Genomic DNA, 20,781 nt, shown 5'->3' on the forward strand with positions numbered 1-20,781 from the left:
TTGTGAGGGGACCAGATAATTATGGATTACAAGGCTTGGATATTCTAATACCTTAGGGTGTTTTCGATGTAGGAAACTTGGGCGATCTTTCACCGCTGTGATTAAAGACCCGAGGAGACAGGTAGGAAACACACACTCGATAAGACTCAAATCTTTCTGTGTTTCTTTACTTCAGAACATGATTATCAACGTTGTGAGTCACCTTATTGCTTCGTGTGTGGGCTCGATGGAATCAGGAGACTTTAAGCTTTCAAATGATGTATGGCATGAGCGTGTTTATGACGGTTTAATGCTTACAATTTAGGAAAGAAGTCAGCACTTCCGAAAAACGGCGAGTTTACGTCCCGTGCACGGGAACCGTCCGCCCAACAATTATTCTGCTTCAAACTTTTTGATTAAGGAAATATAAAATTAAATTTTATTTTTCAGATTGGCTTTCATAAACAGTAATTACTTGTTATGTAACATTTAGACTAATTGACACATCATTACCTTTTGCCTAAAATAGAGAAGCCAGAGTCTGAACACCAGCTTGATCACACACACTACCCTACGTCTCCTCTTCTGCCTGGCTGTTGCTACTGTGAGGCTGTAACCTTCTCTTTTCAGCTACAATGTACAATAGACAAGTAAGATCTGGGTTACATATCCCCTTATCCCTGTAGCCCCCCGGGCGCAGCTGTGCTCTGTTGCTGACTACATGCTACAGCAACCGTGAGAAGCTCTCCCCCAGGAAAGCACATGTTTACTTATTCATTTGCACATTTTTTTTTAAATTCCACAGACAGTGTCTGAATGGGAGCATCACTAGAAGGAAGGAATCCCCAAAGCAATACCTATAATACAATAGTAGTGTCTGGGTATGTGCGTGTGTTTCCTTGTGTATGCATGATTGCATGTCACTATAGTATGTGTGTTTTCTAAAGTGAAGTATTTATCACTGAAATGGGTGGTTGATGTAAGACCTAATTATTGATGACAATAGGCTCCATCCATCGACCCTAGGAAAGGAAATAGGCTAGTGGGCTTCCACATTGAGGCGGCTTTCTGTGAATACTGCTCCCCAGAGCAGCATGCTCTAAGATTTACCATTGCTCATTGTTCCTCAGTGGCACTGCTATCGACAGCACATCACTCACTCAAGGCTGGAGAAATAACAGAATTGGCATTCTCCTAAAACATGTGGAAGTGCTTTGCACTAAAAGATAATGGCCTCTTGGACCTTCATCTTTGATTTGTATTTACAACAGTCACTGTGGTGGCAATAAATAGTACTGAGCCCAAGGCATGTCATGCCTTTTGGACTAATCATAAACTGAGGATTTCCTGTTTGTTGAGGATGTGCATAGATAGAAAGTTAGCATGGATGTCTATGTCTGTGTGTGTGTGTGTGTGTGTGTGTGTGTGTGTGTGTGTGTGTGTCTGTGTGTGTGTGTGTGTGTGTGTTTGTGTGTGTACACACATACAAGTACATTCATTCAAGCGCGAAGGTGTGCGCGTGCATGTGTCACAGTTTTGTTGTGACTAATGAGGAGCAGCTGAATTGGCCTGCCTGGTGATTTGTACTTGCTGCTTAATGATGATGAGGCCTGATAGGATGCCAGGTTCGTGTGTTTGTCTGCAAACATCAACAATCTGTTCCAGACGATCCGCCAGACACCAGATCAGGGGGAACAACATCAAATGACACAGTCATGTTGATTACAACATTAAAAAGTATTATCAAAGAGTTTTAGCAGCATGTAATTACCAGGGACAAGACTGAAATCATCAGAAAATGATGTGAAGTCTTCAGAGGCCTGATGAAGCAATCAACACAATGTGTTGTGCATGAGCTTCTTCACGAGTACAGTAATGTCAGTTTATAGATGCCACTTACCACAAACATGTATTTCAATATGGAGCAGACTCTGTGCCTGACAGTCAACACCCATTGCTCCTGTGTGGCCTTCTCACCCCCCCCACTCTTTTCTTTTTGCATCTTTGACTACTGCCTTCCCTCCTGCCACAACCTGTCCCCTTTTTTGCAACAGTGCACATGGAGTGTAATAGGACGTACTTTACCTTGGGAATTAGCCTGTAAGACCCCAATGCTGTCATCAAACTGCATAGATTTGATGTTGAGTGATGCCAAGATGCATTCCTTATCCTGCAGTGAGGTATCTTCGATATTGTTCTGATTGGCTGACAGTATAACGCACATGTCGCAGAGGTTGATGTTGACAGCCCTTAAATCTGCCCGACTTAATGGCGTACCCTTCAGGGTGAGGAGAACATAGAGAAAGAGCAAGACATAGAGAAAGAGGGAAAGTGAAATGCAGAGAACAGACAGACATGGGGGAGAGAAAAACAAATTTCAGAAGTGAGCGGAGTGGAGCTTTGGGAAATTAGTTAACAAGTTTTCTGGTTTTGAGGCAATGACATTCCACTGATCTCACTGGGCAATGGAGAATCAGAGACATAGACTAATCTAAAGGCTAGCCTGTGCTGAGGGCTGTGTTTGGGATTCTCCTCTGATCATCAGTCAAGCCTGGCCTAACAAGCTCTAAGGCAGCAAGGCACGCCATTTGTGATGGGCACTGCAGCTGCAACACACATAAACTCCATTTTGGTTGTGCAGAATGTGTTATTGCGCTGAATGAGGGGGGATAACTACACTCTCATGGAGTGATCATTCAATTGAGTATATGAGAAATCAAATCAAACTGACAACCCCGCTCAGGATTTCAATGTGCACGTAAGTCAAAATGTCAATGCCACGTTAGTGGAACAGATAGTCTGGGTTGAATGTATCTCTTATGGCAGTGAACTGGTACACTTACAGGTAAGATGGAGACCTTGGGGAAGTTGTGTAAAGTCTCCCACTCTCTCCGCAGGTAATCCAGCGAGCCCACAAAAACGATAGGCTTTAGCTCATGGTAATGAAAATTACTGGCTCTTAAAGGCATCACCAAGTTTCGCAGCCCCACTAAAGCGGACGTGACATCCCCAAATATACAGACCACCACATGGCCGCTCAGCACTGTCATGGAGGCTTCACTCCGGGTCTGCAGGGAACACAGGGATAAAGGGGAGGGGCAGAAAAGCAGAGAGAGCAGGATGAGGAGGAGTGCACATAAAGAAGAAAGGAAGACACAAACAAAATTATAGAAAGAAATGAATGTTCCTAACAGAAAACAGGTTAATGTGCATGAAGTTAGTCTGAAATTTGACATTAGTCTGTTTTAAACTGTTATAAACTCATTTAAAATAGTTTGTTAACCAATTATTTAGCTAAATCATATATGTACTCCCCATTAAAAGCATTCTATTAATCGATGTTACCATTAACTGTAAACAAACAAAAGTTTGGTTAACCACTATTTTGTTTATAAGCAGTTTATTAGATAATCAGAAATAGGAAGTTCACAGAACAAAAACATAACGTGGCCTTTTTTCAAAGGGCAACTGATTCAATCAGGCTGGATGCAGTTTGTAAGATTTTAGGCACATACAGTATTCAGAGTAGGACCCTGTCATAAATCAGAGAAGTATAAATAAACAAAGCTCCTCTGTTGTATGACATTCGTGTTGAAAAAGAACAATGCGATACTCTGCTTTCAAGCTCTGTTGCCTGTCGTGGCCGCTTGATGTGCATTCAATGCAGGTTTGAGTGTACATTAAGTCTACTAAACGCTCCTATGATCCCAGTTGGTTTAAAACTAAAATTGTATAATTGTTTATTGACATAGAAGGTAAAACTAAGAGAACCATAGGATCGGTGCCGTAAATGTGCACGTACTCTCAGCAAGTTGCCGGATCTGGTGGATTAAATGTTTTTGATTATGTCCGGAACCTTTTTTTCTCGCCCAACTCATGCAGAAACATCTCTCAGTCCCCCTTAAACTAATAAAAAGCAACAAATGTTCTAAAATGTGAACTATATAGATGACTGCGCCTTCTATTTTACATTTGATTTGGACAGGATTAACTTTCCCCTAACAAATTGTGCACTAACATAAATGCTTACAAACTGCTTTGTTAAAACATCTAAGCAAACCCATGCGTGGAGTGTTGAAATACTGTTCACAGATCCTTGGTGGACAAATAAAAAAAAACAATAAACTCACCTTGAACAACAGAGAGGCAGTGAGAGAAATTTCAATACATATTAGTATGTGATTGTGTTACTACAATATTGAGGGGAAACTTTGGCTCCTGAGCATACTTACTCTTTAACTATGTTTTTTTAGTTGTTGTTGCTTATTTTATTATATTTTAGGTTTTGCTGTTACACAGTTTCATGTCCCACTCACCAGGATTACTTTTTCGATTTCCTTTGACGGGCACCAGTGAAACATCCCCGTCGAGTCATACCTCTTCACGTTCATGTCCATGCTCTCAATTTGTTCATTTCCAGGAATTTGAAGGGGGTCGTGTCGACTGGAAAAAACAGAGCAATTTATTAACGTTCTGACCATTTTGCAAAATGACTGCAGCCATGTTGGTAACATGAAAGTGGAACAATACCACCTAGGTTTCTTGAGATTTATGCTGTATATTCACACAACGTATCACAAATCCATCACATTCTGAGAGCGTCAGACGTTTTACTGCACCACATGCTAAAAGTGAAAGAGGTGGGAAGTAACAAAGTACACTTCGTTACTGCACTCAAGTAGATTTTTTAGATATTTTTACTTTACTGTTTATTTTTGTGGGACTTTTTACTTTTACTCCTTACATTTCAATACCAATATCAGTACTTTCTCCTCCTAACATTTCACAAAGTTGGCTAGTTACTTTAGTTTTGTACAAAAGACCGTCTATCAGGTGTGCGGGTTGTGAGTACTTGTCAGAGAACAGCGTGGACACGCGCCTCAGACCGCGAGAGGGTACGCACTCCACACAGAGAAAAAAGTGAGAGACAATAAAATAAAAGCTGTCCGGAGGATAATCAGTTGAGATTGTGTGTGTGCGTCCTTGAAAAATGGAAGTCGTATAAATGATGTTGTCAATTCATGTAAGCCCGTTGTTGTATTGGTCAATAGTTCTTGCAAATTTAAAAGTAAGTTAGCTAGTGATTTTGTTGTTTGTGTTCTTCACCTGTTAGCTAGATTGCACCTGGCTGTTGATTTGATATAATGGCAATTGATGAATGCTCTTGCTCACATTTGTATTTTAGGTGCATTATTTACATTTACATAAGTAGTTACTCTGCATTGAGAAAATTTAATTAATAGTGGGTGTATTGTTATTATTTGCTACCATGTATATGATTCCTGTGCATTGCGTATAGTAGCCTTTACAACATTATTTAATTCTTTGCAGAACCACACAAACACACAGCCATAGCAGAGCTGTCCATGCTTATGTTTGTACTGTTGCTTGATTGTAAAAAGCATCAAAAGAGAGAAGTTGTCTACGTCCATGTTTTAACGGACACACCTGGGACGAAGTTGGAAACCAGAATCAGCTTTAACTACAGTCCTAATCTATTCCTCACTAACAATTTTCAAATCATTTCACTAGATTTACCATTATCATTGTTTGCGTCAAATCATTGCGGCTTGATGGAGCTAACGTAAGCACATCGTAGTATGGATGGCGCCATGATTGAAAACAAAGAAAACGGAGATCCAAGAGATTCGGCAGACAAGCAGGAAGACATTCCCAATCATCCTCGGCCTTATCTGAGAAAGATATTTGAGACAGTCAGCATCAAGAATGACTCCAATGTGCTGTGTAACTTCTCAATTAATGTCTATTTAGAAATTCACATTTTATTCTTTATTTTCTTTCCAGAGCCATTTTTGAGCACACAGGTACATGTACTATAGATTCCTTAAAATGTTAAAGAGAAGATTAAAAATGAGAAACTGGATCTGTGAATTCTTACAGAATCACAACTGAATTCATATCATGCTATTCAGTCACAATCTGGAGTCCCAGATGTTTAGGCCTATTGGCACACATCCATTTAAAATGTAGGCAATGGCATATAAAGAGCAGTTTTCCATGTCCACTGAAGTTTGTGGTCCAGGTAGCTTTGCATAAAAAATGGATTTCATGTATTAAATTTCCAAGCATGTACCTTGTTACTTTTACTTGAGTAAAGGAGGTAAATCAGTACTTCTACTTTTACCAGAATATTTTTAACATAAGTATCTGTACTTCAACTTGAGTACAGGAAGTAAGTACTTTTGCCATCTCTGATAGGTCCCATAACTACTATATCATTCCTCCATTCCTTCTTGTCCTTGATTTCAAGCCATCAGAAAACTCAAAGACCCTGGTGCTTGCAGTAGTGCGGTGCAGAGAACCGAAAGACTTAAGTGCTACTGACTGAATAGCACGACAACACAAGGCCAATTACCCGCTTTTACCCTCTCTTCCAGCTCCTGACACCATGCGGCGCAAATAGTAAAAGCTACAACAGGCTCACACTTTAAATATTTCAGGAATTTGCCCAATCACATTTTGCTTTCCCAACTGATGGCCATTAATGTTTCAACAGCATGTCACAACCAAACAGGCTAATCCACAGCGCTGGGCTGCTGAGTTTTATCTGGAGTAACACTGACCATGAAAGGGCTCCTGTCAGTCCCGTTATACCGCTTCTCTTGTTCTTGCATTTATACTACAAGACGTGTTCTCACAGTTTCTCTAAAGGCAATCCATAAAATTTCATCCAAAAGACTGAGTCAGGATTAACTGGAGAAATGTAGTGATCATCCTCAAAACACTGCTTGTTTAACGGCAAAGCAAAAGTAATATATTTACAATTCAACCCAAATAAAACAGCACTTTACAGACTCCAAAAAAAAGGGAACTGCAAAAAGACAGACATTTGAGTATTATGGGAGAAAACATCTCAAGGATTTGACATACATCTCTCACAGTATCACCATCTCTATCAACACTGTCATTCACTGACAAGGCTTTGATGTTGCCTCCTCCTTCAGCCTGCATACCAATGCAGGAAAAGTTAAAGTTAAAAAAGCTGTCAATTAGCCACCCTCTCTCTCCACCTCTCTTTCCTCTATCAGTTAGTGCAGGTGATAATAACACTGACAGCATTTAGTGTTTTTACACTCAGCCTGAATCTTTCATCCAGAGCCGCGTGTTGCGCCAATCAACTCCACAGAGCCCCCTTCACTGCAGTCTGCTCAGCTCTGCTGGCCTCCACACAGGGGCTGACTGGCGCATGCAGACGGGCTGCCGCTCCAGTTCTCTCTGCCAAGACAGCTATCTTTCACAGAGCTGTCAGTGGTGTGACTGGCAGCCTGTCACTGGCTCCACACACCTCCTTCTCCCTCTGCCTTCTTCCTGCCTCGGGTTGAACCAACCACAAGATGTGGAGAGCAGACATGACGTCTGTGCCACAGTGCCACGCCCAAAAGATATCAGCTATGGAGGATACTGTGACATCTTGTGCGATTTGATGCATGTTGTCAGTCATGACCCGTCAAAAAGGTTTGTGAAAATGGTGTTAATGCCATGGTGGCAATGCAGCTCATTAGCACAGTGACACGTCAGATTGGAAAATGCAAAATTAATAACAGCCGAGCTTGGGATGGCTCAGCTAAGATGCAAAATATGATTAAATGTCACCCTTAGTGTTTAAAAAAATACACATACTTCATGTGTATATTAAATATTTATTTGTAAATACAATACAAAACTATGTAATTTCTTCCTTTTAATTTTATTTGTAAAGAGAATCCCTATTAGAAGTTTGCCAGTTCATATTGCAAAGCAAACATTTTCCCCGGGTGACATACAGTATTTTATCTTTTGTACTTTTATATAGGACAAATATTTCCCTTACAGCATGTCTCACTCCAGTGTCTCACCATCTCTCTTTCTTCCTCCCTTCCTTCATCAGTACATATTTCAAACAGAGTTGAGTTATTCCAATGTATCACTCTGCAGTCACAAGCTAGGGATGGGCGTGCTCCCCCAATCCCTCTCTGCCAGACTACGAAGGCAGCCTCTTGCTTTGAAAATTTCCCCCATCATGCAAACTGACAAAGGCATGCTTTTCAAAAGCCCACAGCCAATCTGTTGATCATTATTTATTTACAAAGGCCTTCAGGCTGCAAGTCCTGTAAAAACCATACTTGATACGTATGCTCGCTCTCTTGCTAGCTCTCTACTGAGTTCCCCCCCCTCCTTGCTTGTAGAATAAAGTATCCCTAAGGCTACCTCAAACAATCACTTTTCATTGTGCATAAAATCCACCTTGTAAAGCGCAACTGTTTAATATATATAGTGTTATATGTTGACAGGGGCAGCTGTGAAGGAGAGGAGGAGGGGGGAGGGGGGAGGGGGTGGGGGGGGGGTGGGGGACTGTGGACTATGATGGGTAATTTCATGTTTTGCTGAGGGCGAAGACTGGGAAAAAATCTACACCTATAACAGAGGACCTGTCATCCCAGTACCCAAGAGCCAGCAGAATACAGAAGCACCCCTAAAGCAGAGAAAACTTTGACACGGCTTTGAAGCGTTTTCAAAACTGAGTAAATAACTCGCAAGAATTATTATTACTGTGAGATCAAAGCAAAGATGCATATATTACATGGCAAACAGGGACCACATCCTAAGCAAAAAAGGAAGAGAAGAAAAGGTTTTGTGCAAACTAAACAGCCTTTTAAACAAACAGTTAGCTGGAAATGTGCCAATGTCTAGTTGTTTTGTAGCAGTTTTCTCCCTCTGAGCAAGGGCATCTAAAATGATGCTCTGTTCCAAACTAGACTGAGGGGTATGACTCTGTGTCGGGCTAATGGTTCGGCAAGTGTGAAGGCTTATTAAATGCTTGTTTTGTGGAGAACTGAGGGGGAGGCCGACAAGTACGGACAACAATCACATAGGCATGCGAGTGCAGAAAGAGGAACTCTGCCTAAGGGAAGCTAGCAGGACCAGCATACGGAGAACTTGAGGAGAATGTAAGGGAAAATACACAACAGTGCAATAATAACCAAAAACAAAATGCAAAAATAGATTTAAACATTAAATGATAGACAACAAAACTAGATTATATTTTATATTTGCATTTTACTACCTGCAAATCATGAATTTTTGTTTTTTGTTTTTAGAGATTCATATTCCGTACAAAAATGTTGTTTTTGAGTTACTTATTGTCCCTCACAATTCAGATTCAGGAGATCCTACAGCTGCAATGCGTACCCACTAACAGTGACAAGGGTGTGTCTGACAAAAACCACACAGCTCTTTTTTAGAATTTTCTATTGTAAAGTTGTAGAATTAACAACCATAACATACACTCTCATTAAGAGTAGGGCAGCGTAGCTATGAGTGTTCCTGTCCTCTTAGATCTTCCCCACCATGCCTTTTTCCCGCCGTCCCAATCTGCACAGCTCGGCCTCCCGTATTCTCCACTCTGTCGTGTTTCTAACCCTGCCTCACAACCAGAGGAGCTGAAAAAACTACGCCTTTTAACATTCAAAATCAATTAACAGCAATTTAATTCCACAGGACAGGATAAAAGGAAGGTAATATTTGAATTCATATTTGATTGTAATGATACATCTCACATATGGCCTTAAGTACCAGAAACAGTACTCACAGGGGTTCCCACAATAGAGGAGTAGCCTGAGGGCAAAGTAACCATGCAGGTTTTTCTGATTGGTTGCCGGTGTCATTAGTGCCAGCATTGTTTAAGGAGCACATGTGGACCAGACCGGAGGTGACAGCTGGGACTTTAAAGCCAGAGGAGTTTTCAAACGGCTCCTCACAGCCGCTTTTCATGACAGAAATATTATTTCAGCTCTGTCATTAACAGCTGACAGCATGCCATCCTAAAGAGCCAGTGCCTAACGGGGCACTTCTCCTTTCTCTTACAGAGTTCCTTACCTCCTCCTTCTGCCACCCTTAATTTGCCCCCTCCCATCCATCCAAACTCCCACCATCTCACCATCAGCAGCATCCGCCTCTGAAGTATCGCTCACATGCATCCCTCCATCCCTTCTTCCTCCTTTCTTCCCTCTATCTGACTTCTTCTCACTTCCCATTTGAAGTCCTGGAAGGTGAAAAAAAAATCAGCGTCTCTTACCTCATCATTTTGGGCGAGCAGTTGGGTGAGTTTCGCATCCCTCCGTTGCGCTGCTTTTTTTTGGGCGAGAGAGTTGATGGATGCTCGTCTTCGACTGCAAACACATGCACAGACTGTCAATATAGAAACAGATGTTTGGGAAAGGGTGGTGGACCTGACATAAAAACAGTCAATCAATCATTGCAAAGAAAAAAATGAACAGAAGAAAAGGATAATTAATAAGTTGGTGTCAAATTGAGAAAAATATAGAAAAAGCATTAGTAACAGACAATGGTAAATCTGATAAAGGCAGGAGAAAACCACAGAAAAAAAAAAAAAAGACCTGAAAATTTTACGAAGGGCTCACATCCCAAACCCCTGATATTTTGTCTTCTGAAGTGCACTTTTACATGGCCTTAAGTAATACACTACTGCATCTGTTCTGTACACCGGCTAAAATGTGCAGGTGGTTGGACCTCTAGCAGTCTGCATCAGAGTGACCATGCTTACCTATGCCATTAATTGCCATGTGATGGTACACACTGTCATTATCAGTGGGGCACGGGCAAAAGCAATGATAATGACATAAATGACGGTTATGGAGATGGATCTCGAATGGGTTGTCTTTTTTAACCAAACTATGGAAACCCCAGCCCATTATTCCAGTTCTATCCAAAGTGCATAATGGCTCTTCTACAGGTCTACCTCCATGCCAAGAGAACTCTTAGCACTCAGCACACATCACTAAGGACAAGGCACAAATTAGTGGACTATGAATATCGAAAGCAGCTAATAAATATACCTTGTCCTCCATTAGAAAAAGGTCAGGACCAGTTTTAAAAGTTTAAATGAAAAATTAATTATTTATGTTGGATTTAGACCATTCTTGACACTTTGGTTTAAAGCGTTTGCAGTAAGCTACCATGGCTACAATGTTTTTTTAAGATTATTTTGATAAGATTCAGGTTCAGCTTCTTGTCAACTGTGCTTTGTTGTGTGAACAAATGGGGCGGCGGAAAAAACTATCTTTTTTTTTAACTTTTCTTGAGTCCCAGTTAGACAGAGAGGACGAGAAAGAGCAGCCAGATTGAGGCCAAGCCCAGTCGTCAGAAGATTTCAGGCAAGCTCACAGTAGTCTGATCTTCACTATTCTCTGCGAGTTTTAAGAGCTTTCAGACAGGCACCCAGATACTCTTATCCACTGTGTACTCTCCCAGCGCAAATGCCAAATGCACGTCACTTCAAACCCATATTAGTCCTTTGGTTAGAAATCAGTAACACAGCATGATATTAGTGCAAATCAATGTGCACGCTGCAAGCCGTGACTTCCAAGCATGTGGAAATTCATTATTGTCTGAGCACCCATCCTAGGCTGTCACATAATTCTGCTAATAAAAGATAAGAAATATAACTTTGCCTTCTAATAAAATGTCATTTCTATGACATTTCCTTTATGCAACTGGGCATTTGGAATAGGTAATATCACAAGCACTTTCCACTTCACAAATAATTCTCTCTCTAATTCACTTTAAAAATACCACATTAAAAAAAAGCATTCCTCGCCATATTGTTAGACAGAGTCCTTCTTGTTTAAACTTAAATTGTTGACAGAAAAACCATAAGACTTCCGTTACACCCACAACAATAAAAATCTTTTACAGTAAACAATTAAAAACGTACGTTTATATTTCAGCTAAGTATCCTACGAACTCACAACAACATTTCTGAAAATAAATACTGATAAGCAACTCTTTTGCACTAATTCTGTATTCACATTTTAGCACCCCTTAGTATGGAAGTCACCCAATGTAGACAGCACCAGCCACTGCACTAGCAGGCAAATCCTTGCAAAGCAGCAGGAGCAACAAGAGCAGAATCAGCTCCAGCAGAGTAAACCGTCATGCAGCAAACATGACAAACTGAAGGGACGAGACAGGCGGGGTTACTGACTGATGCATCCCGCTAAGGGGGCAACCTACAGTGCCTACTGTGACTGAGCAGCATGGCATTACTGGGGTGGTAGCGGTATTTCACCGGCAGACTGCGGGCCCGGTTGAGCCGACTCTCAGCCAGGGATCTGGCCATCACGTCTCCAGGACCTGAGATACTGAGGCGCAGTTGCGAGGGGTCAGCCCCAGGCCCCGGCCCCATTGGGAGAAGACTTCCTTTACGGTTATTAACAAGGGGGATGTTGAATTTGCCCGGGTTGAACAGGGGGTCCTGGGTGGGGTGCAAGTTGTTGGGAAGGAATGCATTTGAGATGATGGCGGTGGAGTTGCAGCCGGTGGTTTTAACTGATTGCTTTTGAAAAGATGGTCTAACTTCCATTACTGTCAAACAATGGAGAATAAAAAGTGTGAGAAAGTCTGTATTATTGTGCATGAATTAGGTAATAATTAAACTATAGTGTTAAACTGTAGAAAATGAATTAGTGTTATTTGTTGTTATATTTGTTTTAAATTACAATTTACAATTGTTTTATTGTAGATTTCAGGGGAAATCTCCTAAAACAAAATCCTTCAAATTACTGTACTTGACTTGAAAAAATATGAGAAAGAAATGAGTGATTATTTATTAAAAGCCTGTTTAAGGATCACACTTTTCTCTGTGACAATTATTGCAATCTTTTTCATTACAGTTAAATAATTTCCGAAAGCCAAAAAATGATGTTATAAAAGCAGGAATCATTTCAGTGGTGTTGGAACTTCAACAATTTCTTATGTACTTGGCACAGGCTCTGACTGAAATTTACTTTGCATTTGTGACAAACATGAATTAATAAGAAGTCTCTCTGTTGTCTCAGTCGTTTCTGGTAAAACAAAGCAGAGACACGGATTTGCTAAAGCCACGCAAATCCCATCAATTTTTTATTTTGGGTATAGTGTGTAGCACATTGCTTTTACTTTAACACATATAAAACTAGAACTACTAATTTAAAATATTCCTTATTTAATTTTTTTTTTTTTAAGATCAAACAATTTATTTTGGATTATGTATAGGAATTGATTCCAGACTAAGGATGCAGTTGTTCTATTCTCAAACACGCTGATTTTTAATATCGGTAATTATAGTATGTCCACTGACAACCTGCAGTGTTTAATATAGGAATAAATACTCTGTGTATGTAGAAACTCACGTACACCTGATGTTCACCCAGCGGCCCCACCAAACAAACACACAAACACACAAACACACAAACACACACACACACACACAAACACACACACACACATACACACTCACACATACAAACACACACACACACACACACACACATCTGATTGAGACTGCAGAGTCAACCCGTATGTTTGCATGTATATAAGTGATTGTAAAGTTGAATGGGAGTGGAGGAGCCCTGTTCCTCCCTTTGGTAGAAGGATGGTTGGTTGGTTGGTTGTTTGGAGGATAGAGCATGCTTGGGTGGCCCTGGGCGATAAACAGACGTTTATCCCAGCCGTCAGCTGCCTCCTTGATTTACTGGGCGCCACCGATAGTTCCTGGATTCATCTGGCCCTTGTCAAACACGTGCAGCTCTAGAGAGCGCTCACCGGCCCTGGCAGGTCCACTGTGCATCCTGAACAACCCAGACGGCAACTGTCCCTTCCTGAAATGCTAATCACATGACGGTACTGTCCTTCGTGCAAGCCTTAGCTGATCGTCGTGACCCAATGTAAACTTGATGATAACGCAGAGGTATTACAACTACAAGTGTTTACTTTTGTATGTGAGTTAAGCTGGCTTTACCATTACAGTGTCTGCTGCATGAGAAGTTTTGTTCTTCATTTGTATTGCAACTTCATTAAAAAGCTTTTTAGGCCATGCGTTGTAATTTTTAAATATAAAACTAAAACTGGTGTTATGGCAGCTGCAATTCCTTTTAGGTCTGCTACGAGGCAGCCACTATTTCAAAGACAAAACAAAAAATGTCTTCAATATCAATATGCTTAATGAGAACAAATACATTGGATAAAAATATACATAAAAAATGTTAGACGTGACAAATACCATTTCAAAACTAAAATTTATTCTTAACAAGAAGAGTAAAAAAGGAATGCATTTAACAATTATTTACGAAAGATTTAGGCCTACCTAAATTGCAATCAGCTTTGAATCGAACGCCAGCCTCTTTCTGACTTCCACTGTTCCCTGGTGTTGTAGCGCCATCTGCTGCTACATGCAGCACAATACAAAAAGAATATTTTATGGAACTACATGGTATTATAAAAACACAAGATACTTTTGTGATTAATACCAGGAACATTATTTGAATTTCCTGTCAACATATGTTGAAAATGCTCTAAATTAGAATAAACAGTCTGTCTGAGGTAAACATTAAATTTAGCACTGGTTAAGTTGTGTGTTTGCTTTGTCTCTGTATAAGACACAAGACAGCATCAGCATATTCTAAAGGAATAAAGGACAGCAAAGCTAATGCTAAAGCAGAGCATCAATACTACATGACATAGTGAGGGAGTCTACAGTCTAAACACAGAGCTGGAGCAGAATGGAGAAGGACAGAGAAACACACTTACGTGATCTGACATATCCATTATACTTATATTTGGCTGAGGAGAATGCAAAGACAAGTGGCAGGTCACACAGGGGGAGAAAGGATGTAATGAAACAGGCACATTAGGAAATAGCGGCATCAACATAAGCTGTGGATGGAAATTATATCAAATGTAACTATGATGAGGTTATATCTACCTATATAGTGAAAGGCATGAGGGCATAAACCATCAATTAAAAAGGTACAAATAATTAAAATTATGGAAAAAACAAATGGTAGTTATGATTAAAGTATGGCACAATGGCACAAATTATGCAGACAGGTGAATGAAATGTATTGTCCATTCTCAGAGTGAGCAATGCTTTAAGGAAAGTGTACTAAGCCTGTAATGAGATGTAATGACAGACTACTGGCTGATATTTATTTTATTTTTCTAAACAGAAAAGCTCAATTTGAGGTTACACAGTTTTTGGTAGAATCAACAACCTAAATGTTCATTATTTAAACACTAATTTAATGCTTTTGACTACTAATCGATTTAATTGTGAGGTCTGTAGACAGAATAAATAAAGCCACCATGGGGAACAAAGACAACAACTACATACTTAAGTGCACGTAGATGTCCAAAACACAGACAGCAGACACTCGCTACTCAAAACAGCCGCGCCAACAAAGCACAATCGCAAAGACACTTGATCTTTACATGCAGTCCACATCTCTTGCACAAATGTTTTTTTTTAAAGGGAATTTTTACTATCCCGGGTTCAATGCTACACTTTTAGATATCTTGGGTTGTTTTTTATAAAGGGATGACCAAGGTCTCCTCTTATACCTGAACTATTATCATCTGGGAATTACAGTTAATGACCTGGACTTAGGAGGTAGTGAAGACTGGTACCGGTAGAAGTACTGGTACAGTATGCACTTGAACTGAGCTCTGAGCTGCTGACACTCTTTCCCAGAGTCTCTTCCAGCAGTAAAGGTCACAGTAAGGGATCAGGGCTGGCCTCTGACACAGATCCTCAAAGAGGGACTCACAGCGGCCCTGGCATCTGTCTCTAGCAATCTGCCCGCACCACAGAGGAAGCAGACTAACTGGCTAGCATCTGGGGCGTAGCGAGGCGACATAGGACAGAGGGTAGGGGGAGTGGGAGGGGGGGGGGAGACCAAGCCTGCCTGGTGGACAGGAGCTGTCAGGGCAAGTTTGGTGATGGACCAGCAGGGCCGGGAAAATAAAAATGCAAACATAATTTCCGTGTCAGAATAGATAAGGTCTCCAGCAATGAGATGCAGATGCACACACATGCACAGACACAGATATAGATATAGTTGTGCATGTATTAACACACATATGCATGCACACACGCACAGCCCAGAAGGCCATGGACTAGCCGAAAGCACCTCCCGAGCCCTGGGTCCCCAACCCTTGTCCATAGCCCAGCTTTATAGAAGCTTTTGGCCTCTCCATCATATAAAACATGTCACGTCTTCAGCTTTTCTCATTGGAGGAAGCTGGCCGACTGTGATGATGGTCAGGTCACAAAGAAAGACCACATTCAACCTAAATACAAACCAAAAATAAATGTTTGGTTCAGCTGCACTACTCAGAATAACTTGTTGCTGATACCTTAAAACATATGTAGTTGAAGACAAAAATCAATATACACAACCACACAAAGGGGAACTCCGTTCCATACCCTACTCTACCTACCTATTTAATGGGTGTTTTGAACTATTCACAAGTGGTAGAAAAATTGGCGAGCCTCTGCCCTTTTTCAACATCTTTAATCTGCAAATGTTTTTGAACAAACTGACAAAACTGCAGACTCTTTATATGAATGATCTCAAGTAACAGAAGACTGCAATTAATTAGTTATCTGGTATGTCAAGAGATAGTTCTACTGATGTGCACAAGGGGTCCATCTATTTCACCAAACATCACTTTAGTCATTGAACCCCTTGAAGGAGTCCTTATCAAAAATGGTAATTAGTCAAATATTGGGTAAAATTAATGTATTGAATTTTTTGTTGTATTGCAGTAAAGTCCGTAAAGCAACACATATATTAAAGTTTACGTTACTGTTAATGAAGTGTCGGTGCTGCACTGTGTATTTGTGTGGTCCAAATGTGACTTGCATCAGAACACAGGATGCATTAAATGAAAGACTGCTGTCCAAGAAATCAATTATTATTATTATTATTTTTTATTTTTTTATTTTTAAGTGTTCAGGCTAGAAAAAAATTGGTTCAGAAGTACAAGAGCATGGAGTCCCAATGTCTTAGCCTATTCCTAAAGAGAGGAAATGGGGAGAGGAAATCCAACAATCCCCGACTGACAAAGCCCAATGCACTCTTTTACTAAACTCACTTTGTTCAGACAAAATCAGAGTTAAAAAGGGAAAGAAATCTAAGACAGAGGAAGGCTTTCCTGAAATCCTACAGGGGGTTGAGGGAGAAGTAAGATCAGTAACCATGTAATGGCCAGTAATTGGTACCAAGGGATATCAGCGCAGGCCGAACTACAAGAGGCCAAGCCAAACTCATCATGGCATGTTTGACACTAATCTAGGCTGAGTCGGCAGACGCTGGGAGAATTTTGAGAAGGAAATCAGATCTGTATGTCTGAACCCAAGGCTTTGATAGCTAGGCCAACTGCTTCCATGTGTAATTGACTGACAATTTAGTATTTCCCATCCACCTAAAAGGAAAATCTAAAGAAGGTCGATCTTCCACAAGCTTTCGTCCTCCTACCTTTTGTTTATCACACCAACTATCGCTATTTTATAGTTTATTTAATTTCTGCATCTTCTTGTCCTCTTTCTTACCATACAAAACCCCATTTTCCTTTTGTTCTCCTTCCCTCTAATTGTCCTCTATTTTTGAGATTGAGATAAATTGTGAGCAGAATTGCATGCGTTCATCTTGCTCTTGTTCTTCTCTAATTGCCTAAAAGAGTGAAAGGGCATTTCAGTTGCTTGAGATATTATTAATTACTTCCCTGAACCAGTGTAACCAAGGAAAACACAGTTTAATATCTGTCCTATAAGTATTTATCAGACTTTGCAAAAGTGTTAGAAATCTTCAAAACACTGTTTCAAATGTGATTTACTCTTATCTTTGGCATTCAAGTGAAACTAAAAACTCAGCACAGTAAAAGCACAGTTGTTTGGTGAGGTTAAGTCAAAGGTAAAAAAGACAAGCAAAAAAAAAAAGAAACACGCAAATCTGCTGTAACTGAAAAAATGTACAAACTGAAAACAGTGTTAACTCAGGTTTGTAAGGACCTTAAAGTTAAAGATAGAAGACAATAATTTAACAGACATTACCATTACATTGCAGAATGAAAAATGTATTAAAAAATATGTTCCATTTTTGTGTATACATACAGACATCTTACCTTAAACAGTTCAAAACACATCAAATCCAAAAGTGATATTATCACAAAACCGCATGACTGATGCAACATGCGGTAGCCACATGTCTAACACCTATAATAGTACTGTACAGTACAGCAGCACCACAGAGCCACACCACCACTTACCCACCACACATATGACACTGAATAATAGGAATAGTATCAAATGAAAATGATAAATAAGTGAAAGATATGGATAAAGACTAGATAGATAGATAGATAGTAGATAGATAGATAGATAGATAGATAGATAGATAGATAGATAGATAGATAGATAGATAGATAGATAGATAGATAATCATAAATGTAATAAAAAATAACTTAATAATGTACAGCACATCTACAAAAACTATGGAGTCACGGTTAACGGATCACTTCACATACACAGTATATATGTAACAGACAACGTCACAGACACACACGTACACGTACAGTACCTCTGCATGGTACAATACACACCACAGACATGTAACAGCATGTGTTGGGCGGTGTAACTTACAGGCACGTAAAGTGGTTGCGCAATCATGAACAGAGACAGAGGAAAGTGGGTAGGCCCTCTGAAGGGTGTCCATGTTACTATGTACACTGCCTGACATGCAAGAGCAGTCTTGCTCTGAACAGCCGCAATCAAAACAACATGCCAGTTTCATTCGTTTGTAGACGGACATCTTGGCTACAGTCATGTTTTGGGATGAGAGGAGAGGAAAAGCAGCAGGTTAATGGCAAAAGGAGAAAAATTCATCCAGGGGAAGTTGGAAGGTAACTTGATCAGAAAGTGCAAGCCTTAGCCACCTGCCCCACAGACATGAGCCCCATATCAACACAATCAAAGCACTGGGATTTTAAAAATCCCAACTACTTAACCTCAACATGTCCTCTAATGATTTTTTTTTTTTACTTTGTGTCTGAGAAAGTAAAGTTTGAACACATTAAAATATTAAAATATTACTAATTGAGCAATCATATGCAAGTGCACTATTTCCCAACCATATTGACATAGTCTGGAGAGGTCAGGCTGTGTGCTAAGGCTGTAACAGGTCAAAAGGCAAAACAGTGGGAAAGAGGGGTGAGGAGAAAGGAGAGGGGAGGGAGGCATTCAGGGTAGAGAGGCACGAGCAATGTCTTCAGCAGCAACCCTTATACAATGTTTCATACATTTGTACATCCTCTGTCCATTTGGCTAAAGGAGTGGATCACGTACCTGTATCCATCATGCAGCTGTAGCGGCTCAGTCCAAGGCATTACACTATTCTGCTGGCTAGACCGGCCAATTCATGCTATTATATAACTAAACCTGTAGTTTCACTGCTCCACTCCCCAAGGGAAGCTTCAATTGAATGTGCATGTGTGCATTAATGGTGAGTCTAGACAAAGGATGTACATTTTTGTAATTTTTCTGTGAATCAATGTCAATTAAAAGTGAGACTTTGTAACATATGAAAGAGGAAATAACTTTCTTACTCTTACAGATGAAAATTCTGAAGTAATCAAGTGCAGCATTACTCTGTTTATCACACTTAACAGTGCAGCCTTATGTGGCCTGGTATGACCAGTAGCACATGGTAGCTAATGTTAGCAAACTTCAGATAAATATTGCTGTGTAACAGAAGGTTTGTTTGTATCAGTGGCAGTTTTTATTTTGAGTGGTTAAGAATCAAACACTATGTTGATTAACTTATATATCCATATGCCTCAAATGTATCAGGTACAAATACTGACTGGGTCATTCATTATATTTACTTTTATTTATTTTTAATAAACCCAATACATTCAGGGGAAATAACTTGCAAATAAGTAGGGCAATTGAGAGTCTCTCTTCTGGCTTGTCAAAATTTACTCTCATTGGATAAAATTAAGGGGAAAATACTTTTCGTTTGTTTTAAATGTCACATGTAATGTTTAAAACAGGTAATAAGTACCATCAGTATGCCTGATGTGCCCTCATTCAGGCAAGACTGGATATGGAAATAGTATTACACAACAATAAACAGCCCAAAAACAGTAAGCAGCCACTTTCTGTCTTTGTGGTTTGGGTGTGTTGCGTGTTTGTTACGTGTGCGTGTGCGTGTGCATGTGCGTGTGAAGCTCTGAACCCCAAGGGAAGCAGGAGTGAAAGTCCCCAGAGTAGCACATCTAGATTGCTGCGACTCTGGGCAGAAACAGTCCCTGGTCCCCATTCTCTTATTACCAAGGTGCAAAGAGACAGCAGACTAATACTGTCTGGCACCTTTACAGAGTCACTTTCAGTATCTATGACTCTGAGTCACATCAGACAATAACATCTTGAATGAAGTAATATGTTTCAGCTTCTTGCCAAGGAAAGAATGGGAAACACAGATGATAATAAACCATGGGATTAAGGCATCAGGGACTGTTGTATCCTATGGCATGCACATGTGCCTTATGAGCATGTAATACGCATGCAAAAACATAGTTTTGGTCGTAGCAACACGGGGAGGTACAGAGATAACTGTTCACAGTGTTGAAACAGTTTGGGGGTATGGCAGACAAGGTGCAGCGAGGCTATCACTTCATGCTGAAATTTCTTATCGTCAGAGTTTTTGCCTAGTATTTGGACCACATCACATGTATGTTTACAATGTAGATCACTGACGCATGGAAGGGGAATGATGGAAAACATAAGACACACACACACACACACACACACACAGACACACGTACACCAACAATGTCTTTGATTTCACAAATACCCAGATATTGACCTAGAATGATAAGGTGTCCATTTCAGGGCACTCCTGATTGAAGATTAGACATGACGGCTGGCCTGATTTGCTGTCTGCATGAGTTTGATCAGTCACCATC

General features: G+C 40.3%; 1 protein-coding gene across 28 annotated transcripts in view; it reads right to left on the reverse strand.

Moving 5' to 3' along the window:
• The window catches only part of kcnma1a (potassium large conductance calcium-activated channel, subfamily M, alpha member 1a), a 140,880-nt gene that overhangs the window by 17,202 nt on the left and 102,897 nt on the right, over positions 1–20,781 (reverse strand). For 11 of the 28 annotated variants that reach the window (XM_034898525.1, XM_034898524.1, XM_034898518.1 and 8 more), the window contains 4 exons: positions 10,055–10,148; positions 4,296–4,422; positions 2,823–3,047; positions 2,065–2,257 (listed from right to left, as the gene is read on the reverse strand). In XM_034898525.1, coding sequence (XP_034754416.1) covers positions 2,065–2,257; positions 2,823–3,047; positions 4,296–4,422; positions 10,055–10,148 — 639 coding nt within the window. Of the gene's footprint in view, positions 1–2,064; positions 2,258–2,822; positions 3,048–4,295; positions 4,423–10,054; positions 10,149–14,122; positions 14,204–14,565; positions 14,599–18,457; positions 18,632–20,781 lie in introns of all 28 variants that reach the window. The other 17 variants (XM_034898499.1, XM_034898498.1, XM_034898503.1 and 14 more) reach the window with 9 other exon arrangements.

The sequence above is a fragment of the Etheostoma cragini genome, chromosome 17, assembly GCF_013103735.1.
Source record: "Etheostoma cragini isolate CJK2018 chromosome 17, CSU_Ecrag_1.0, whole genome shotgun sequence".
NCBI lineage: Eukaryota > Metazoa > Chordata > Actinopteri > Perciformes > Percidae > Etheostoma > Etheostoma cragini.